This window comes from Sciurus carolinensis, chromosome X (assembly GCF_902686445.1).
Source record: "Sciurus carolinensis chromosome X, mSciCar1.2, whole genome shotgun sequence".
NCBI classification, from domain to species: domain Eukaryota; kingdom Metazoa; phylum Chordata; class Mammalia; order Rodentia; family Sciuridae; genus Sciurus; species Sciurus carolinensis.
Genome location: NC_062232.1, coordinates 130623539 through 130647407, shown reverse-complemented (window position 1 = coordinate 130647407; position 23869 = coordinate 130623539). Strand labels below are relative to the sequence as shown.

The 23869-nt window shown below is 38.2% G+C and overlaps 1 protein-coding gene across 1 annotated transcript; it reads right to left on the bottom strand.

The window, feature by feature from the left end:
* Nucleotides 1–7603: 7603 nt before the first annotated feature.
* On the bottom strand, nucleotides 7604–10138 carry LOC124971704 (olfactory receptor 13H1-like). Its single transcript, XM_047535352.1, is given in 3 exon segments — nucleotides 7604–8202; nucleotides 8205–8553; nucleotides 10112–10138. Coding segments are annotated over 3 exon segments (975 nt in total).
* Nucleotides 10139–23869: the final 13731 nt, after the last annotated feature.

Here is a 23869-nt window from a genome sequence, read left to right as displayed (position 1 = left end):
ATGGGATAGAAGACACAGAGACAAACACACACATCTACAGTCATCTAATCTCTGACAAAAGTGCCAAAAATATACATCGGAGAAAAAAAACAGCCTTTTTAGCTGTTTTAACACTGGTCATCCATGTGTACAAGAATGAACCTAGACCCTTATCTCTCACCCTGCACAAAAATCAACTCAAAGTGGATCAAAGGACTTGGAATTAGACCAGAAATTATGCAAGCTCTAGAAGGCAAGGTAGGATCAACACTCTAGCATATAGCCACACGCAATGACTTTCTCAGCAGGACCCCTAAATCTCAGGAAATAAATAAGATATTAATAAATGGGATGACATTAAATGAAAACAAAACATACAGAAAAGAAAACAATTAGGAATGTGATAAGAAAACCTACAGAATGGAAGAAAATCTTTGCTAACTACTCTTCTGACAGTGTGTACAGAACAGAAGACAGAGAAAAACCCATCTAGAATATGTAAAGAACTCAAAAAACTTTACACCAAAATATCAAATAACCTAATTAATGAATGGGGCAATGAATTAAGCAGATACTTCTCAAAAGAAGAAATACAAATGACCAACAAATATATGAAAAAAATGTAACATCATTAAGAATGAGGGAAATGCAAATTAAAACTACACTGAGATTTCATCTCACTCCAGCCAGAATGGTAGCCATCAAGAATACAAACAATAATAAATCCTAGAAAGTATGTGGAGAAAAAAAGAATCCCTTTTGTACTGTTGATAGAATTATAAGTTAGTGCAACCACTATGGAAACCTGTATGGAGATTCCTCAAAAGACTAGGCATGGAATCACCATAGGACCCAGTTACGTCACTCCTTGGTATTTATCCTGAAGAATTAAAGTCATCATATGCTAGTGTTACATGTATACCCATGTTTATACTGGCATCATTCACAATAGCCAAATTATGGAACCATTATAGGTGTCCATCAACAGATAAATGAATAAAGAAAATGTGGTGTATATACACAATGGAGTTTCATTCAGTCATAAGGAAGAATGAAAGTATGTCATTTGCAGAAAAATAGATGGAACCATTATGTTCAGTGAAATAAGTCAAACTCAGAAGGTCAAGTTCATGTTTTCTCTCATATGTGGAAGCTAGAAAGGAGAAAGGAAAAGAAAGATATGGGAGGGATCTCATGAAAATCGAAGTGAAATCAGTAGAGTAGAGAAAAGAGATCATGGGGAGGGAAGAAAAGAAGGAGATGAGATATGCTGAGGAATGATATTGGCCAAATTATATTGTTGTAATGTGTGCACATACAAATATGTAACAACAAATTCTACCTCCATGGACACTAATAATGCACCAATAAAAATATGGAAAACAGGAAAAGAGAGGTGGGAGGGGTGGGGGGAAGGAAAAAAATAACGGAATGAATCAAACACCATTACCCTATGTAAATGTATGAATATGCAAATGGTATGCCTTTACTCCATGTACAAACAGAAACAACATGTATCCCATTTGTTTACAATAAAAATAAATTTTAAAAAAATATGGAAAACATTTAAAAAGAAGAAATGGGAAGTGGCATACCCTCAAACAGCTCCCCTAAAATGTTCATTAATTACTACAGGAGGTGGAGTTTTATTTTCTTTCCTTTAAGGCTGAGCTAGATTTAGTCACTCCCTTCTAAGAGTTTATTAAAAGAGAAAATAGTAACTTTCCAGTGGAGAAACCTGGCAGTTAAATGATCAAAGATAACTTCACCAGTGATAGAGATTATGTTCCCTTGAAATATGATGAGAAGAGGACTTGCCCTTTGTGATATTCTCCCCAAAACTCTGTAAACTAACTTTAGTCACTTGGAAAAAATCATACAAACATAAATTAATCCTGGTCAGTGCTCTTCAAAAGTGTCAAGAGGCTGAGGGTGTAGCTCAGTTGTAGAGCACTTGTCTGACATGTATGACATCCTGGGTTCCATCCCCAGCACCACAAAAAAAGTGCCAAAGTCATGAAAGACCAGGCAAGACCAAGAAACTGTCAAAGAGAAGATTAAGGAGACATGTCCTTTTTTCCTCTTTAGTAGTGCATTGTAGTTATACATAATAATGGGGTTTATTTTGACATATTCAAACAAGCATGGAATATAATTTGCTCCATTTCAGTCCCTAGTACTTCCTCTTTCCCTTCCCTCATTCTCTTCCCCTGTTCCCTTTCCTCTACTCTATGGGTCATCCTTCTATTTACATACTGTTTTGTAATTAGTGTATTATAGATATACATAAAGGTGAAATTCACTGTGATATATTTGTATATGTACATAGGATAGTTTGATCAATTTAATTCCAGCATTTCTCCCTTTTCTGTCCCTCCTCCCTCCCTTTCTATCCCTTTCTCCTACTCCTCTGATGTCCCTCCTATTTTAAAGGGGGGATCCCTCATTTTGTTCTACTAATGCATATGAAAGAAAGCATTCCATCCTTCACATTCTAAATCCAGCTTATTTCACATAGCATGATGTTCTCAAGTTCCATCCATTTACCAGCAAATGCCATAATTTCAGTCCTTTCATGAATGAGTAAAACTTCATTGTGCATACATACCATGTTTTCTTTATCATTCATCTGTTGACGGGCACCTGGACTGGCTCCACAAATTGGCTACTGTGAGTTGCACTGACATAAACATAGATGGGGCTGTATCGCTGATTTTAGTTCTTTTAGATAAATACCAAGGAGTCAACTATCAGCAATGTGAAGAGAGAGCCTACAGAGTGGGAGAAAATCTTTGCCACTCATACTTCAGATAGAGCACTAATCTCCACAATCTATAAAGAACTCAAAAAACTCTACACCAACAATACAAATAACCCAATTAACAAATGGGCTAAGGAAATGAGTAGACACTTCACAGAAGAAGATGTACAAGCAATCAACAAACATATGGAAAAATGTTCAACATCTCTAGTAATAAGAGAAATGCAAATTAAAACTACCCTAAGATTCCATCTCACTCCAATTAGAATGGCGATTATCAAGAATACAAGCAACAACAAGTGTTGGCAAGGATGTGGGGATAAAGGTACACTCTTACATTGCTGGTGGGGCTGCAAATTAGTGCAGCCACTCTGGAAAGCAGTGTGGAGACTCCTCAGAAAACTTGGAATGGACCCACCATTTGACCCAGCTATCCCACTCCTCGTCCTGTATCCAAAGGACTTAAAATCAGGTTACTACAGAGATACAGCCACATCAAAGTTCATAGCTGCTCAATTCACAATAGCCAGATTGTGGAACCAACCTAGATGCCCTTCAATTGATGAATGGATAAAGAAACTGTGGTATATGTGTATAATGGAAGATTACTAGGCCATAAAGAAGAATAAAATTATGACATTTGCAGGCAAATGGATGAAGTTGGAGAATATCATGCTAAGTGAGATAAACCAATCCCAAAACACCAAAGGCTGAATGATCTCTTTGATAAGTGGATGATGATACATAATGGGGGGTGGGAGGGAGGCAAGAATGGAGGAAGGAGGGAGTGTATAGAGGAATGAGGGGTGGGAGGGGTGGGGGGAAGGAAAAAATAACAGATTAAGACAAACATCACCCTATGTACATGTATGATTGCACAAATGCTATGACTCTACTTCATGTACAACCAGAGAAATAAGTTTTACCCCATTCGTTTACAATGAATCAAAATAAATAGATTTTTTAAAATAAAATAAAAAAATAAAAATAAATAAATAAAAATAAAAAATTTTTTAAAAATTAAGAAAAAGGGACTCGGGATGTAGCTCAGTGATAAAGCACCTCTGGGTTCAATCCTACTACCAAAATGAGAAAAGAAAAAAATAATAAATTTGATTTATTTACATTAAAAAAAAAATACCAAGGAGTCAAATAGCTGGGTCATATGGTGGCTCCATTCCTAATCTAAAAGTCTTTAACAAGTACTCATCCATGTTAAAAAAAAAAAAAACACTGGAGAAACTAGGGATAAAAGGAAATTACCTCAACATTGTAAAATCTATATATGACAAACCCAAGACCGAAGTTATACTGAATGGAGCAAAGCTGGAGACAATTCCTCTAAAATCAGGAACAGGACAAGGATGTCCACTCTCACCACTCCAATTCAATATAGTTCTTGAAACTCTAGCCAGAGCAATAAGATAAGGAAATTAAAGGAATGCAAATAGGAAAAGAAGAAGTCAAATTATCTGTTTTCTAATGACATGAAGACCCAAACAGTTCCACCAGAAGACTTGTAGAGCTAACAAAAAAAAAATTAAAAGATATAAAATCAACATTAATAAATCAATAGCTTTCCTATACTCCAACAGTGAATCTGTTGAGAATGAAATCAGTAAAACTATTTCATTCACAATAACTTCAAAAAATATTTGGGAATTAATCTAACCAAGTAGGTAAAAGACCTCTATAATGAAAACCATAGAACACTGAAGAAAGAAATTGAAGAAGACCTCAGAAGATGGAAAGATCTTCCAAGTTCATGGGTAGACAGAATATCATCAAAATGGACATGCTATCCAAAGCATTCTACAGATTCAATGCAATCCCCATCAAAATATCAATGACATTCTTCACAGAACTAGAAAAAAAAGTCCTAAAACTCACTTGGAAAAATAAAAGACCCAGAATAGCCAAAGCAATTCTAAGCTAAAACAGCAATGCTGGAGGCATCACAATACCTGACTTCAAATCATACTACAGAGCTATAATAACAAAAAAGTCATGGTATTGGCAACAAAATAGACATGAAGACCAACAGAAGACACAGAGAGAGACCTACATACTTAAAGTCATCTGATACTTGACAAAGGTGCCAAAAATATACATTGGAGAAAAGATAGACTTTTCAACATATGCTGCTGGGAAAACTGAATATTCATATGTACAAGAATGAAACTAGATCCCTCTCTCTCATCTTGTACAAAAGTAGACTCAAAGTACATCTGATACTTGAGAAGACTAGAAACATTGCAACTGCCAGAAGAAAATATAGAGACAACACTCCAATATATTGGCGCAGGCACTGACTTCCTTAACAAGACCCTAAAGCTCAAGAAATAAAACCAAAAATCAGTAAGTGGGACAGCCATCAAATTAAAAAAGCTTCTACACAGCAAAGGAAACAATAAAGAGCATGAAGAGAGAGCCTAAAAGGGAATGGGAGAAAATTTTTTGCCAGTTTCTCCTGTGACAGGGAATTAATATCCACAATATATAAAGAACTCGAAAAGATTAACACCAAAAAAAAAAAAACTAATCAATAAATGGGCAAAAGAACTAAACAGGCATTTCTCAAGAGAAGAAACACAAGTGGCCAACAAGTATGTGAAAAAATGTTCAACATCCTAGCAATCAGGGAAATGCAAGTCAAAACTGCATTAAGATTTCATCTCACTCCAGTCAGTGTGGCAATTATCAAGAGCACAAATAATAATAAATACTGGTGAGTATGTGGAGGAAAATGTACAATCATACCTTGCTGATGGGACTGCAAATTAGTGCAACTGCATTGGAAAGCAGGTTGGACGTTCCTCAAAAAACTGGAAATGAAACCACCACACAACCCAGCTATCCCACTCCTTGATATTATCCAGAAGGACAAAAATCAGCATACTATAGGGATACAGTCACATCAATGTTTACAGCAGCACAACTCACAATAGCCAATTTTGGGAACCTTCCCAGATGCCCATCAACAGAAGAATGGATAAAGAAAGTGGTATATATATATATATATATATATATATATATATATATATATATATATATACACACACACACACACACACACACACACAATGGAGTTTTATTCAGCCATAAAAAGAATGAAATTATGGCATTTGCCAGGAAATGGATGGAACTGGAGAACATCATGCTGAGTGAAATAAGTCAGACTCATAAAGTCAAGGGTCAAATGTTTTCTCTCATATGGGGAAGCTAGAGCAAAATAAGGGGGGAAAGTGGGGGTCAGATATCATAAAAATAGAGGGAAGGTCACTGGAGTCAAAGGAGACAGAGGGGGAGGGAAAGTGGATGGGAAAGCAGAAGAAATGCAAAATGAATTTGACACAATTATACCATGTGCATTATAAATATACCACAGTTAATTCATACATACATCTATATTCCTTTTATGTATATTCATATGTATGTATACATGTATTTATCCAATTAAAATCAATAACTTAGTAAAAGGAAGACTACTTAGGGGAAGGAGGATAGGGAGAGGGAGAAGGGGAGGGAAGGGAGGCATTGGAGTCTGAAATGGAGTATATTATATCCCATGCATGTATGTTTATGTCAAAATGAACCCAACTATTATGTACGAGTAGAAGGCAATAATCAAACAAAAAAGTATATATTTATTTATATATGTGTGTTTATATTATTTAGTTAAAAGTATATATATGTATGTATGTTGGTGGAGCTTAATTTTTAAATTGAGTTAACTAGAGAGAAAGAGTCAGAATGTGAGTGATCTTCTTGTTGGTGACGATCATAACAGAACAACTGATTGTGGAATTGGTATGACCCCACTCTGCTTGGTAATTTGTTTCTTGAAGATCAGCCTGAAGGTTACCTTTTCAGTTTCATATGAGCTTACTTAATACCCGTCTTAATAAACCTCTTTCTCCCCAACGTAGCTAGAATAGATCTTTTTCTTCTGCAACTAAACCCAGTCTTCACAGAAAGTATGGTTCTTTCCTTTCCTGTTTTTTTTAGTTATTTTGCTACCATGATTGAAATGTATTGTGTTACTCATAGGTTACCTCTCCAACCAAATAGTTCATCCAAATGTTTGGGTTTTGTTGCTACTGAAATTGTCCCCCAAAAAGGCTGTGCTAATTTCTGTTCCCCCCTCAGCAGTATTTTCCCAAACCCTCCTCTACACTATCATTATAAATATTTTCGTTTTTGTTAACATATAAGTAAAAAGTGATATTTTTGCTGTTGCTTAAGCATGAGTGTTTATTTCATTTTTACTGAATGGGGTGTTTGTGCCCTTGTTATCATTTTTTACTGGGGAATTTGTCTTCTATCTTAAAGATTTGCTAAGAGATTTATATTTATATACATACTATTGATTATTTTTCTGTTACATAGTTGCAAACTTTGCTCCTTGTTTGGAGCTTGCATTTTCTTTTTACTTAAGATAATGTGACATACAACAGTTTTATGTTTTATGTCATTAAATCCTTGTTCTTAGGCAGGGCATGGTGGTGCATGCCTGAAATCTCAGCAGCTTGGGAAGCTGAGTTAGGAGGATTGCAGGTTCAAAGCCAGACTCAGCAACTTGGAGAGGCCCTGAGAAAGTTATGAGACCCTGTCTCAAAATTAATTTTTTTAAATGGCTGGGGATATGTCCCAGTGGTTCAGTGCCCCTGGGTTCAATCCCTGGTACCAAAAATTTTAAAATTTTAAATTTAAAAAAAATAAATCCTTGTTCTTGTGTGTTATTCATATGCTTTGCATGTTCTTTCTCATTTCTGAAGTGTCACTCAAAGATTCAAAGTTGATAGCGCAGCTAAAGTCCTTGAGCTATACTGTCACCCAGCACGCCATTGTGCCATTGAAGCATCAGTACTTGGCCCTACAGGTTACTCGCCTGAGAGCAGTTTTCACATCTTTATTTCTCAGTGTATAAATCAAGGGATTTAGCATAGGGGTCACTGCTGCATAAAATATGGAGACAATTTTATCTCCATCTTGGGACTTTTTGGTCTGGGGTCTCACATAAATATATATTAGTGTCCCAAAGTAGATGGTGACCACAATCAGGTGAGAACCACATGTGGAAAAGGCTTTAAGCCTGGCTTCCTGTGGTTGGATTCTTAAGACAGCCCTGAGGATACAAAAGTAAGAGATAAGAATGAAAATTAAAGGTACTGGCATTGAAATGACAGCACATGCCATCATCATAATCTCTAGGGAAATGGTGTTAGAACAGAGCAATTTAAAGATGGCTTGAACCTCACAGGAGAAGTGATTGACTGCATTATGCCCACAGAAACTGACAGGAAAGAGCAGAATGGGTATAATAGTGAGCAGGAGGGCAGTCATCCAGGCAACCAAAGCCATTAAAATACACACTCGAGGGGACATGACCAGGTTATACCTCAGTGGGTCTGAAATAGCCACAAATCGATCATAAGCCATAATGGCAAGAAGGAAACAGTCAGTGCCAGGAAGGCTCGGATGGCAAGCTGGGCAAAACAGGAGCTGTAGGAGATGGTGGGGAAGTTCCATAATGAGTTCACCATGATCAGGGGCACAGCACTGGTGGAGAACAGAAGATCCAGCAAAGACAAGTTACCAAGGAAGAAATACATTGGGGTGTGCAACTGAGAGTTGACTCCAACCAAGAAAATGATCATACTGTTTCCTGCCAAAGTTACTATATAGAGAAACATCAGTGCCCAGAAGAGAACACTCTGGGATGTGGGGTGCCTGGACAATCCCATGAGAATAAATTCAGTCACTTTGGTGTGGTTTCCAATTTCCTGGTAATTCATTTCCTCTATCCACAGCTATAGGAGGGGAGAGAAAGCATAGGCGTCAATTCTTTGTATACCAAATAGGTTAAAGCACAACAACCCTTGACACAAGCTTGTTTCTGAAATTTTCAGCCCTTACACCGACAGCACCTTCAGTAGACCACCCACCAACCCTGTGTCCTTTGCTGGGAAGATAAAAAGGCAACCGTCCAGCAAAAAGAATTGTCACTCCTAGACTTGTGTGAACACAGTATTCAAGGGGGACCAGAGGTTACACCAAGATTTCTGGCTCACAAGCCCCCTATGGTCTTCCACTCCAAGTTACATGAGGCCTGACCACAGATAGAAAGGGACTGCCTCGGGCTGGGGAGATAGCTCAGTTGGTAGAGTGCTTGCGTTGCAAGCACAAGGCCCTGGGTTCAATCCCCAGCACCGCAAAAAAAAAACAAAAAAAGAGAGAGAGAGAGAGAGAGAGAAAGGGACTGCCTCATTCAGGGACAGAAGTGTCTCATTCAGGGACAGAAGGATACCAGTATGGTGGCACTGAGTAGAAGAGAGAGAAGAGGAAACAGAAGGTTGGAAGGTTGGGATATTTAGGGGAGGGACCCTTTACAGGTCAGCTAAAGACTGCCCTGCTGGGTGCCACTGTTCCCTTCTGGCTCTTGCCTGTACGTGAGCAAGTGAATGGGGCTGCATTCACCTTACTCCCAGAGAAACCAGCCTTGCCCCTCCCCTCATATGTGCCCCCAGAGTCTTCCAAGAGCTGTCTCTTGTCAAGGAAAAGGGTCCTCCTTGCTACTTAGTCCCATCTCCGTTGTATAACTAACTCCCGCTCTTCCTATTTCTCAGAGTTCTTTCATGCCTGATGTCACTGGATGCTATAAATACTGAAATGGTCTGAAAGCAGTGCCCTGAACAAAGCAGGTCTCAGGGTAGTAGTGGGGGAGAGAAGGTAATTCTCCTGTGAGTCAAAGTTGACAAATGAGAGGACTAAGACCATTTTCAGTTAGGGCCCCAAAGACCTGCCCAAGGTTCTGTCCACTGCACCAAAAGACTGTAAACATTTTTGCTCACCTTCTGTCAGAAGAATTTTGGAAAACTATTCACACACACACACACACACACACAGGCATTTTTAAGCTAGTACCTGAAATTGGTCATGTTTAAATGGTTGAAAAGATATGATTTTTGCTTACTGTGAATATTCATAATTTAAAACTACCCCTGCATGGATATTTCTTGGAAAGACTTTGTTTACCCTCAGCAGTATGCATACCTGGGTTTGAAGAGTGGGCACTAAGAACATATATCCTGTCAAAAGGGCACTAATAGGCCTTGTTCCATGGGGAACTCCTGGTGACAAGGCTGCTGCCATGTCCTTCATCCAAGAACAGGCTACTCATTTTGGAAGGTGGCCACTTCTTGTTGACATTAGGGCCACTTCTAACCTCATGCAGGTCAACTTGAGTGAGTATACTGACCCTTCTCCTCTGGTGACTCCATCTGGAGGTCTAAGGGAAGTGGCTCCTTTGCATTCAAAGAACCCTGCAACATTGAGATATTATCAACACCATTCCCAAGGAAAAGGTACCATCAAGCTCTTCACCAAGAACTCCATGGGTGACATGCATTTCCAAAAATGATATTCTAGCACCTCCCCCAGATATAAGATGAAATCATCAACAAATTACATCTGTGAGATGGGCTGAGCAACTGACTCGAACCAACCCAAACACTCAGTGACAGTGGAAAGAAATAGACAAACCTTATTTTACCAAGATTAAGTCTCCTTTAGGATGAACATGATGAGATTTTTGTAACCAATTGTCAAATCATGACATGTTTGCCCAAATTCAGTGATGCTTTAGATGGCCACAAAGTCTTTACTTACCTAAAGTATTAACTTCCAGTTCTCCTGGACAGTGGGAAGAACAATGGTCTCTCTTCAGAAAATGTTTTCCTTTGGAAAGAGGCCAACAGACCCATCATTGGTGACCTTAAGGACCTAAGACCTGTATATAATCAATAGTTTATGAATTATTTGATTGCTTCTTCAGAGATGAGATGCTTAATGGGTAATTCTCTCCTACTTCTTCCAGGCAGCGTGGTAGGAAAAGAATATGTGGACGGAGATTAATATTTCTTTTTTCCCAAGAGTGTAAGCTACATTTCATTCTCTTTCCATAACTATCAATATTTCCCAACAACTTTGTCCCCAGATTCTGAGGTCCACCTGAGATAGGCACAAAAGACATCTCTCTAGGCACAAGTTTGCCAAGGACTTCAGAGGCTTAGGGGATACCAAGATAGGTAATATGAAAGTCTAGTCCTTTGCTAGGGACAAACAAAAGCCAACTGTAGCTGGCACACCTCCAGCTAGACTCACACTCTACAAAGAAAGACTCTTCCCACTCACATGTCTCACAACATGACTCTGGAAAGTAATCACAACAGTCTAATCTTGAGGAAAGGAGAGTTGGCTTGGGAGTCTATTTTGATGGCCTTATTAAGGAGAGAAAGACATGAGAAACACAAAAGGATCTTGGCAAGAAAGCCTCAGGAGAAACAATTAGAAGTTTATGCCAACCATCATACTGAAGTTGTGAGTAGCCTCTGTGGGCAGCCACAGTAAATGTGGTCCCTGGTGGAGCAAACAAACTGACTCTTTGAGCCAAAGAATTATAACACATAACAAGTTCATGCTGCAACGTCACAGCCCAAGACAAGGGATTTCTTCACTCCTTGTCCAAAGCTGTATTTCAAGACTCTTTCAGGAATAAGTGATTCTTATCCAGACACAAATATTACACAGACTGCCATTATTTACTCTGCACATCTTCTATGTTAGGATCTGTGCTGGCTACTGCAAGGAAGGCAAAGTCAACAAGAGTTCACAGACTAGATAAGAGACTAAACAGAGACATGTGAAGCAAACATTAAGAATTAAGCATTAGGGACTACGGAGATAGCTCAGTTGGTAGAGTGCTTGCCTTGTAAGTGCAAGGCCCTGGGTTCAATCCCCAACACCAAAAAAAAAAAAAAAAAAAAAAGAATTAAGCATTAAAGCAGGATATGGTAGTGCCTGTAATCTCAGCTCCTCAGGAGTCTGAGGTAGGAGGATTGCAAGTTTCAGGCTAGCCTGACAATATAGTGAGACCCTGTCTCAAAAGACAGACAAAAGAGAATTAAGCCTTAAACATTAAGCATTAGAATTAAAACTGCCTAGGAGGAAAATTGAAGGCAAGGCTTGACTGAGGGGTGCAATCGAGCTGCAGCCAGAAAGACCACCAGAGTTCCAACCTCAACTCCACCACTTCCTAGCTGTGTGATTTGGGGTGAACTATGATAATTAATCTGTCTCAGCTTTAAGTTTTTCCTCTTTGTCATGGAATGAATAATAGTAATTACCTTATTTCATTGTTTGGAGATAACTAAAAGAATATATGTATAACTAATTCATAAGTACAGGCTTTTTCAGGAAAAAGCCCAACACTGACCCACTCACATAAGGGGGGTCTGATCCTATAGCATATAGCAATACATACAGGGTCATTCCATCATCAGCATGTAGAGGATCAACAATCTAGGCCAGTACAGTTCCTTTGTCTCTCCTTTAATGCAGTTAATTAGCCCCACCATGTTCCCCATAGATGTTTGATATAATTAGGTGGAATAAATTCTGAGGGATCTGGAGCTGTGACTCAGTGGTAGAATGCTTACCTAGCATGTGCAAGGCACTGGGTTCGATTCTCAGCACCACATATAGATAAATGAATGAAATAAAGGTCTATCAACTTCTAAAAAATATTTTTAAAACACTCTGGGAAATATAAAATAGATAAGTAATACAAGATGAAAAGCACTGAAGAAGTAATAGGGAGCGCTGATTTAACATCTCCAGACCGATTGGCATTTGGAGAAGATCCGGGAGCCGCCTAAGCCTGGGCCCTGCCTCCAGGAACTCAGCCCAGGGGCTCACCTCTCACGCCAGCCATCCGGAGGGTGGAGCGCCAGGCTCCAGTCCAGCCCACCTAAAACCGCCTAGAAGAGAAGCTGAGCATCTACTGAACTCCCACAGACAGAATTCGGGACGTTTCATCACGATTTTCTAAAGATTCTTTGCTCTGTTTAAGGGCGACCTCAATACCTATTCATGTTTGTTTTTTTAAACCACTTCTAGCATTTTTGAAGCCAGTTATTTTTGATGGATCAGTTTTTTGTGAACTAGGGTTTGATTAGCATTTAAAACTTTCTTGAGATGTTGAGAGGCCCCCACTCTACTCACTTATTTCTATGTGGTGCTGAGACTCAAGCCAGTGCCCCACGCGCGCCAGCAAGCGCTCCATCACTGAGCCCCAGCCCCAGCCCCCGAGCACTATATTTTAGTTTTGGGTTGTGTTCTTTCAGTTTCAATTTCAAAAAACTTTTCACTTTACTGTTGGTTTGTATTCTTTCATTTTCATTTTTAAAAATTTTTCACTTTACTCTTGGTTTGTATTCTTTCATTTTCATTTTTTAAAATTTTTCACTTTACTGTTGGTTCATATTCTTTCATTTTCATTTTTTAAAATTTTTCACTTTACTTTGGTTCGTATTCTTTCATTTTCAATTTCTTTTAGATTTTCTCTATTCATTTGCATTTTCCTCCTACCTGTTTCCCTCGATCCTCTGCTTTCTTCTGCTAACAGCCCATCTCTGTTGTTCTTTCACTCTTCCTTCAGGCGTTTACTTGTCTGCTCTCCTCCTCCCTCATAGTCATCACATCCTACACTGCTTCCCTTCGCTCCCCGTTCCACCATTTGAAAATGTAAATCCTATTGCAAACTTGCTGTTGCCTCAACTCAACATATGGCTTCTGCTTATTGTGATAGTTAACATTGTGGATGTCACAGCAGGAACTATTTGGTTTAATGCTGTATACTGTTTGCTTTGGTTGTTGTTATCATTTGTCTCCCCCTAAACAGCGAGGTACTGGAAACCTTCACGGACACTCTAAATCCATGGGGTAGAAACTCTGCTGCCTCAGATCCATGCTGTGAGATGGGTAGACACATAGACAACGTGGAAGAGCAAGGGAACAAATCTCCCCAAACAAACCAAGATTCTCCAATAAGAGAATCCAACGACACCACAGTGGAAGAAATGTCAGAGAAGGAGTTTAGAATGTACATATGCAAACTGATCTGCAGAGTGAAGAACGGTATTAGGAGTGAAATCAGGGAGAAAAGACAGGAAGCGAAAGATCATTTCGATAAAGAGGCAGAGATTCCGAAAAAAAAAAAAAAAATAAGCAAACAAAAAAGGAAACGGCGACAAGCAGAAATCCTCAAAATGAAGGAAACAATAAACCAAATTAAAAATTCAATAGAAAGCATCACCAACAGACTAGACCACTTGGAAGACAGAACCTCAGGCGATGAAGACAAAACATATAATCTTGAAAGTAGAGCTGACCATGGAGAGGAGATGGCAAGAAACCATGAACAGAACTTCCGAGAACTGTGGGATGACTCGAAAAGACCAAATAGAAGATTTCTCAGGATGGATGAAGGCGCGGAAATACAAACCAAAGGAATGTACAAGCTTTTCAATGAAATAATATCAGAAAATCTCCCAAAGCTAGAGAATGAAATGGAGAACCAAATACGACAGCCTTACAGGACCCCAAATGTACAAAATTACAGCAGCCCCACACCAAGGCACATCATAATGAAAATTCCTAACATACAGACTAAGGATAGAATCTTAAAGGCCGCAAGAGCAAAATATCAGATTATGTATAGGGGGAAACCGATTTGGATCTCAGCAGATTTCTCAACCCAGATCCTCAAAGCTAGGAGGTCCTGGAATAACATTTACCAAGCTCTGAAAGAAAATGGATGCCAGCCAAGAATCCTATATGCAGCAAAATGAAGCTTTGGATTTGAACAAGAAATAAAAACCTTCCATGATAAACAAAAGTTAAAAGAATTTGCAACTAGAAAGCCTGCACCACAGAAAATTCTCAGGAAAATATTCCATGAAGTTGCAATGAAAAAAAAAAGTGAAAACCAGCAAAGGGAGGAACTACACTAAAGGAAGAGTCAATCAAAGGAGAAACTAATTCAAATAAAAATTGGAAATAAGCCCAAATGACCAGGAATACAAATCCCATCTCAATAATAACCTTGAATGGTAATGGCCTAAACTCATCAATCAAAAGGCATAGACTGGCAGATTGGATTAAAAAACAAGACCCATCGATATGTTGCCTCCAAGAGACTCACCTCATAGGCAAAGACATCCACGGACTGAAGGTGAAAGGAAGGGAAAAAACATACCACTCACATGGATTGTGTAATCAGAGGTTTCTATCCTCTAAAATAGACCAAGTTATGTAAGCTATGTAATTGTAATTATACAACTGTAATATTACCTTAATACAATTTTAGCATCTGTAGTATTGTTTTGATAGCTCCCTTTCCACTGATATTTTTTCTCACTTTTTTCTTGATTAGACTTGTTAGATTTTTATCAATTTTTAGCTGTATTTTTTCTTTTCTACTTCACATATTTCTGCTCCTACTCATTTTTCCCTTCCTACTCCTAATTTGAAAATAATTTGATTGTTAATCTAGCTTCTTTCTAATACAAATAGAGTTTAAGTTATAAGTATTCATCTGAGTACAATCTCATTTGAGATTGTGATATTTTAAGCTTTTATTATCACTTAGTCCAAAGCACTTTTTATTTACTTTTGTTGTGCTTTCTTCTTTGATCTGTGAGATATTTATAAGTGTGCTGTTTAATTTTGAAGTAGTTGAGATGTGGGGGTGGGGTTCTGTATGTCTTCATGTGATTGATTTCTAACATAATAAATCTTATAGGAAACAGTCTGCATGATTTCACATTTTCAAAATTTCTCAAAGTTTATTTTATGATAGAATATATCTATCCCTGTAAATTTTCTAGTTGTCATTTTTGTACATAGCTCTCTATAAATAACAAATAGGCCAAGGTGGCTGATAATGTTAAGACTACAAAATCATTACTCCTTCCAGCAAAGTGAGGGGGCTTAAAATTTCCAAATATGATTGTGGATTTGTCCTTCTAGTTTTATGAATTTTTACTTCATGTATTTTGAAATTTTGGTATTAGGTACATACACATTTAGGATTGTTATATTTTCTTGAAGAAGTTAACCTATTATAATTATGAAATGCTCCCCTTTATCTCTGAAAATACTTTTTTTTTGCTGTTCTGGGGATTGAACCCAGGGCCTTGTGCATGTGAGGCAAGCACTCTACCAACTGAGCTATATCCCTAGTCATCTGAAAATACTTTTTATTGAAATTTATTTTATATTACTAACTCTACTTCAGATTTCCCATGCTTTTGCTTTTAACCTATTGGTGTCTGATATTTAAAGTGTGACACAGGTATAGAGCATGTAGTTATTGTTTGCTTTTTACACGTGTTGAACATTTATACCTTTTAATTACAATATCTATATCATTTATATTTAAATTAATGATTGATATTGTTGAAAAAAAAAGAACACCTGACGTGATGGTCAGTGGAAAATTGGGTAAATGACAGGTTTGATGCTGTGATATTTTGGAAAACGGGTTGAATAGTCCTGCTGGCAGAGTCAGAGAGAAGATTGTTGGAATGCTTTTGTTCCAATTGTTCATTCTCTCATTTATCATGTGGTACACAGCAACAGATTTATTTTATTGTTAACACTTTTTATTTCAAAAATAAAAAATAATAAAATAAATCCTAGGTGGATCAAAGAATAAATATGGAAAAATTAAACACACAAGTGGATGTATTCATCTTCTCAGAGTATTAAAAACATTTTGAGCTGAGAAACCATAGAGGAGAAAAACAATAATGTTGTTACATAAAATTAAAAATGTATGTGTAGCAAATGACAAGTGGAAAATCATCATAAAAATTGGACAAGGCTAATTTTGTTAATAGAGGGGGAAGTTTGAAACAATTTAAATTGTGCACAACAAGTTCAACAATGGGAAAGGAGGGAGGGTCCAGATGACCAGTGAGTCTGCTCTGGCCAGAGGACAAAGTACTAAAGGAAAGGGAAAGACAGGGAGGCCTGCTGAGCAGCTATCTGCATCTCAATGGAGGGCTTCCTATTGGGCTCACTGTGCCAGGTTCTAAAAATGTACCTGATTTCAGAAAACCCCAAGGGCACTAGGGGCCCAGCTGCCACCACTCAATGAAATGCTCATTCCAGAAGTGAGAGCTCAGAGGCTAGAGAAGAAACAGAAAAGGTAAGTGGAAGGAGATGCTATGTGTTTACTGTTTGACCTTGAGTAACTCATTTCCTGGTTTTCCATGCCATTTCCCTACTTTCTGGACCTGGGATGCAATCTGGCAGCAGGGCATGGTGACAATGAGGCAGTTTTACCACTGAGAAAACAGCATAGGAGAAGGTGGAGAAAGGAGTCAAACAAAACAGGATCTCCATTGACTACTACTTCCTGAACTCAGTGTTATGGACATTAGCTTGTACTTTGCATGAACTGGCTCACAACCATATTACCAACATCTCCTCCAAGTTCTCTCATGGGCCAGCACTGCATGTAGACCACATCCAGGAGGTGTGTCTATCTCTTAATGGGTATTTTAGACACGGAGAGAAATCCAGAGGGTGCTTTGTAGCAGGAGGGTTTCACATGATCCCACACCTGGACTGTCACCTCTAATCAAGAGCTGCGGCCATGTTTGCCACTATTCCAATAGAAGGTGCAGAAGAAATTGTCTTCAGAAAAAAGGAAAAATGAAATGGATGCACAGGGATGAGAGACACAAAGAAGTAGAGTTCTGATGGTATCTGAGTCTGGAAGCCCAGCTACAGTCCTGTCATACGCTTCTCCAAATCTGGTATTCATAGATGTTCTCATGGTTTCCTGGGATAGTTGGAATTGGTTTCTGCTACTTTTGACCAATAAAATCCTAACTTGTGCATCTGTCAGCTCATCCTTACAGAAGGTCTGTGTCTACCAGTATTGGGAGGTAAGAGGGCTACATCAGACACCATGTATTCCAGTCTTTCAGGCAAGATAAAGAGAACCAAAAAGTAGTTTAGATTGTCCGTGATTGTACTTTGCCAGTTAAGTAATCTGGTTAAATGTGAACAGTCCAGGACACTGACAGAAGAGAGGTACTTTGAAAGGCCCCCATGAACTCATCCTTGGAGAAACTTGGCATTTCTCTTCCTTCTTGGCTATGATTCATTGAATTGTGTTCCCCAAAAGATCTTTCCATACCCTAACCCCTAGAACCTGTGAATACATCTTATTTGGAAATAGTCTTTTTACATGTAATCAAGTTAATATGAGATCATTATCATGAACCCTAATCCAATATGACTGGTGTGACAATAAAAGGAGGAAGTTGGAGATAGACTCCATACAGGGAGGCAACCATGAGACAACAGAGATAAAGATTGGAATGATGCATCTAACATCTAAAAGACAAAGAACACCAAAGAATGCCAGCAACCACCAGAACCTAGGAGAGACAAGGAAGGATTTTTTTTTCTATGAGCCTATGGAGAGAGCATAGCCCTTCTGATACCTTTATTTTAGACTAGTTGTGTTAGTCAGCTTTTCCTGTAGTGACCAAAATACCTGACCAGAACACCTTAGAGGAGGAAAAGTTTATTTTGGACTCACAGTTTTGGGGATCTCAGTCTGTGGTCAGCCAACTCCATCACTCTAGGCCTGAGGTGAGGCAGAACATCATGGCAGAAAGGCACAGAAGCAAAGTCACTCAACTCATGGCAGCTGGAAAATAGACAAGGAACAGCTACAGACAGAAGGTATAATCGCCAAGGGCACACTCCAGTGACCCACCTCCTCCAGCCATGCCCCAACTGCCTATAGCTTTCACCACCTCCCAGTAAGTTCATTCAAATTATTAATGCATCCAATGAGTTTAATCTGCTGATGAATTCAGAGCCTTTATGATTGAATCATTTAATCTCTGAACATTGCTCTTGGGAGACATTCCAGATCCAAACCCTAACACTAGTAGACTCCAGAACTTGTAATAAAATATGTTTTCGTTGTCTTCCATCATGAAGTGTGTGGTATTTTTTTCTGACAAGCCCAGGAAATGAATACAGTCTGAAAATTGATAGTCCATAAACTGTTCCTGGCATGTGATAAGTATTAAGATTGAGAGTATAGGTAGACAGGGTATGTTTACATTTACTGAATCTAGTAATTAAAAATATGGGATTGCCCATAAATCAATAAACATAATCCATCATATCAATAGACTTAAGGATAAGAATCATATGGTTATTTCAATTGATGCAGAAAAAGCATTCGACAAAATACAACACCCCTTCATGCTCAAAACACTAGAAAAAATAGGGATGGTAGGAAAAGGCTATTTATGCTAAGCCCATGGCCAACATCATTCTTTTTTTTTTCTTTTTTTTTCTTTTTTTTTTTTTCTTTTTTTTTATTGTAAACAAATGGGATACATGTTGTTTCTCTGTTGCAACATCATTCTTAATGGAGAAAAACTGAAACCATTTCCTTTAAAAATGGGAACAAGACAGGGATGTCCTCTTTCACCACTTCTATTCAACATTGTCCTCGAAACTCTAGCCAGAGCAATTAGGCAGACCAAAGAAATTAAAGGGATATGAATAGGAAAAGAGGAACTTAAGCTGTCACTATTCACTGATGACATGATTCTGTATTTAGAGAATCCAAGAACCTCCTCCAGAAAACTTCTAGACCTCATCAATGAATTCAGCAAAACAGCAGAATATAAAATCAACACGCATAAATCTAAAGCATTTTTATACGCAAGCGACAAAACAGCTGAAAGGGAAATGAGGAAAACAACCCCATTTGCAATAGCCTCAAAAAAAATAAAATACTTGGGAATCAATCTAACCAAAGAGGTAAATGATCTCTACAATGAAAACTACAAAACATTGAAGAAAGAAATTGAGGAAGACCTTAGAAGATGGAAAGATCTCCCATGTTCTTGGATAGGCAGAATTAATATTGTTAAAATGGCCATACTACCAAAAGTGCTACACAGATTCAATGCAATTCCAATTAAAATACCAATGACGTACCTTACAAAAATAGAGCAAGCAATCATGAAATTCATCTGGAAGAATAAGAAACCCAGAATATCTAAAGCAATCCTTAGCAGGAAGAATGAAACAGGGGGTATCGCAATACCAGAACTTCAACTATACTCCAAAGCAATAGTAACAAAAACAGCATGGTATTGGTACCAAAATAGACAGGTAGATCAATGGTACGGAATAGAGGACATGGACACAAACCCAAATAAATACAATTTTCTCATACTAGACAAAGGGGCCAAAAATATGCAATGGAGAAAAGATAGCCTCTTCAACAAATGGTGCTGGGAAATCCATATGCAACAGAATGAAACTAAACCCCTATCTCTCACCCTGCACAAAAATCAACTCACAATGGATCAAGGTCCTTGAAATCAGACCAGAGACCCTGCATCTCATAGAAGAAAAAGTAGGTCCAAATCTTCAACTTGTTGGCTTAGGATCAGACTTCCTTAACAGGACTCCCATAGCACAAGAAATAAAAGCAAGAATCAATAACTGGGATAGATTCAAACTAAATAGCTTTCTCTCAGCAAAGGAAACTATCAGTAATGCGAAGAGAGAGCCTACAGAGCGGGAGAAAATCTTTACCACTCATACTTCAGATAGAGCACTAATCTCCAGAATATATAAAGAACTCAAAAAACTCTACACCAAGAATACAAATAACCCAATCAACAAATGGGCTAAGGAAATGAACAGACACTTCACAGAAGAAGATGTACAAGCAATCAACAAACATATGAAAAAATGTTCACCCTCTTTAGTAATAAGAGAAATGCAAATCAAAACTACACTAAGATTCCATCTCACCCCAATTAGAATGGCAATTATCAAGAATACAAGCAACAATAGGTGTTGGAGAGCATGTGGGGGAAAAGGTACACTCATACATTGCTGGTGGGGTTGCAAATTGTGCAGTCACTGTGGAAAGCAGTGTGGAGATTCCTTAGAAAACTTGGAATGGACGCACCATTTGGCCCAGCTATCCCACTCCTTGGCCTATACCCAAAGGACTTAAAATCAGCATACTACAGAGATACAGCCACATCAATGTTCATAGCTGCTCAATTCACAATAGCCAGACTGTGGAAGCAACCTAGATGTCCTTCAATTGATGAATGGATAAAGAAACTGTGGTATATATATATATATATACACAATGGAATATTACTCAGCTATAAAGAATAATAAAATTATGGCATTCCCAGGCAAATGGATGAAACTGGAGAATATCATGCTAAGTGAGATAAGCCAATCTCAAAAAATCCAAAAGATGAATGATCTCTTTGATAAGTGGATGATGACACATAATGGGGGGTGGTAGGGGGGCAAGAATGGAGGAAGGAGGGACTGTATAGAGGGAAAAGAGGGATGGGAGGGGTGGGAGGGGTGGGGGGAAGGAAAAATAACAGAATGAATCAAACCTCATTACCCTATGTGAATGTATGATTACGCAAATGGTATGCTGTTACTCCACGTACAAACAGAAACAACATGTATCCCATTTGTTTACAATAAAATAAATTTTTAAAAAATGGGATTGCATTAGGTATGCCTTTATTCTGTTTTGCTACTAATTAAATTGTATTTTTCAAAAGCATCAATTCATGATAGCTGGGAAAAGCAAAGCTAAAAAAGAAAGGTGCTTCACTAAAGAGAATTGAGAGCACCGTATAACATAGCTAGCAGAAAATCCTCAGTGTTTCTGGTAAGAAAGTGCTATTATTTTCTAGTTTGCTGCTGAACCTGCTTTCTCTATAATTTATATTTCATCTATACTTTCAGGAGAAGGTTAGAGAGAGGACTTATACTATCAAATCACTGTCTTGTCCAAAAGTTATAATCACTTAGTGTGCTGTTGTATCAAAGTTAAAACATCCTTATTAATTATGCTGATACAGAGGGCTATATTTTATAGATCCAGATAAGATGACAGCAGTGATGGTAGCATGTTTTTTAATATTCATAACTCCTACCCCGAAACAAGAGAGGGAATAGAATAATAAAACAAAAAACGCAGGGCAGTGTCCACCATATAACCAGGTAACAAGGTATCCTCATAAAATCCAAGGACTGGGGTGGCTGGGACCAACCCTGGCACCGGCCTCTGTAGAATCATAGCATCTGAGGAAAAGAAGCAAGGGAGCACCTGGTGGACCTGGAACTCCAATACTGACCTACCTGAAGGCAATTCCAACTGTGGAATTCTTCGTAGTTGCCACAAATACAAGATGAGAAATGGAAAGAACCTACTTACGTGTAGCTAACCTTTTTAAAACACAAAGAGGTGGTAATTTATAAGCTCAAGTGATAAATAAATAATAACCAGATTGTTTCATCACCTTTTAACCCAATATGTAGAGATAGTTTTGTTGAGAAGAACTTAGTGCCCAAGTTATGAGAATTGCTATGGCTTCCTCACTCCCTCTAGGGGCAGTAGAGTTTTTCTCCAGGAAACACAAGTATCAAAGGAATTATCAGATTCCCAATTGGGAATACATTCTTCGATATTGGGCACTCCAATTATTAAACAATTTACAATTGGTAGCATAGAAGTTGAGAATTTGGGGGAATATGAGGGGTCAATAAATGGCACAACTCTTCCATGCCAGAATGAGTTCTAAGGCTGCTGAGAAAAACCATAATCATGCCAGCTTTACACTGGGAAAGGCTGGTTGGTGGATGCAGCTTGCTGTGGGAACTAAATGGGTTCATTAATTACCTACATGTTCCCCAGTCTGGACTTGAAGCAACCCATTGCAGGAAGGTGTTGGGTCCACAGTGCAAGTTCACATCCCCGATATTGTTGCTTCTACTAACCTGGGTGAAAAGGAAAGGAAAAAGAGGCCAATCACCCATGTTCAGAACTTTTGAAAAATTAACCACTTGATCAAGAAATGTGAACCCACTGCATATGTCACTGCATCCCCACAGGGCATTTCCTTCCTAGGGAAAACCAGGAAAGAGAAGAGTTACTCCCGCATGCACACCTAATATATCACTTACTTTTTATACCTCTTAACTCATTGAGCTTAACTATTGAGTATACATTGTGCCTATGGCCAAAAGTTCATTTTTTTCTCCACACTTTTACTGGTGCATTATAGTTTTACATAATGTTGAAATTTGCACACCATATAACAATATGATTTGATCAATATTTCTCCCTGGCACCTCCCCTCCTCCATTCCCCTGGAAAACTTTACTCTTTATTCTATTTTCCAATCCCAAATTATTTCTAGCCACCATTGCCTAACATATCTCATGAGAGGTTCTGCAACAAGATAAAATGATAACTACTGCATTCTCTAATAATAAAAGTCCAACCTACCAGATATCCCACAGTGAATCTTCCTGGGGAGACAATAAACTTCAAGATTCTCCTCACAGAAAAATGAAGCAGGAGGCATCACAATATCGGACCTCAAATTATACTAAAGAGTATAAAAAAAAGCAAGGTGCTGGCACCAAGACAGGCATGAAGACCAATTGCATGGAATAGAAGACATAGAGACAATCACACATAATAAAAGTTATCTGATACTGAACAAAGTTGGCAAAAACATACCTTGGAGAAAAGGTAGCCTTTTTAACAAATGGTGCTGGAAAAACTTGAAATCCATATGTAGTAGAATGAAATTTAACCCCTATCTCTCAACATGCACAAAACTCAAAGTGCATCAAAGACCTAGGAATTCGACCAGAGATTCTGCAACTGCTAGAAGAAAATGTAGGCCCAACACTCCAACATGTGGGCAAATGAACCAATTTCCTCAACAAGACTCCTAAAGCACAATAAATAAAATAAAAAATCAATAAGTGGGTTGGCATCAAATTAAAAAGCTTCTTCACAATAAAGGAAACAACTAAGAGTGTGAAGAGAGCCTAAATAATGGGAGACAACTTTTGCCACCTGCACCTCAGATAGAACATTAATCTCCAGGATATATAAAGAATTCAAAAAACTTAACACCAAAAAACCCACAAATAACCCAATCAATATATGGGCAAAGGATCTCAACAGGCACTTCACAGAAGAAATATGAATCATCAACAAATATATGAAAAACCGTTATTCGTCTCTAGAAATTAGAAAAATGCAAATTAAAACTATGCTAAGATTCCATCTCACTCCAGTCAGAATGGCAATTATCAAGAATACAAGGAACAATAAGTGTTGGTGAGGAAATGGGGGAAAGTGTACACTCATACATTGCTGGT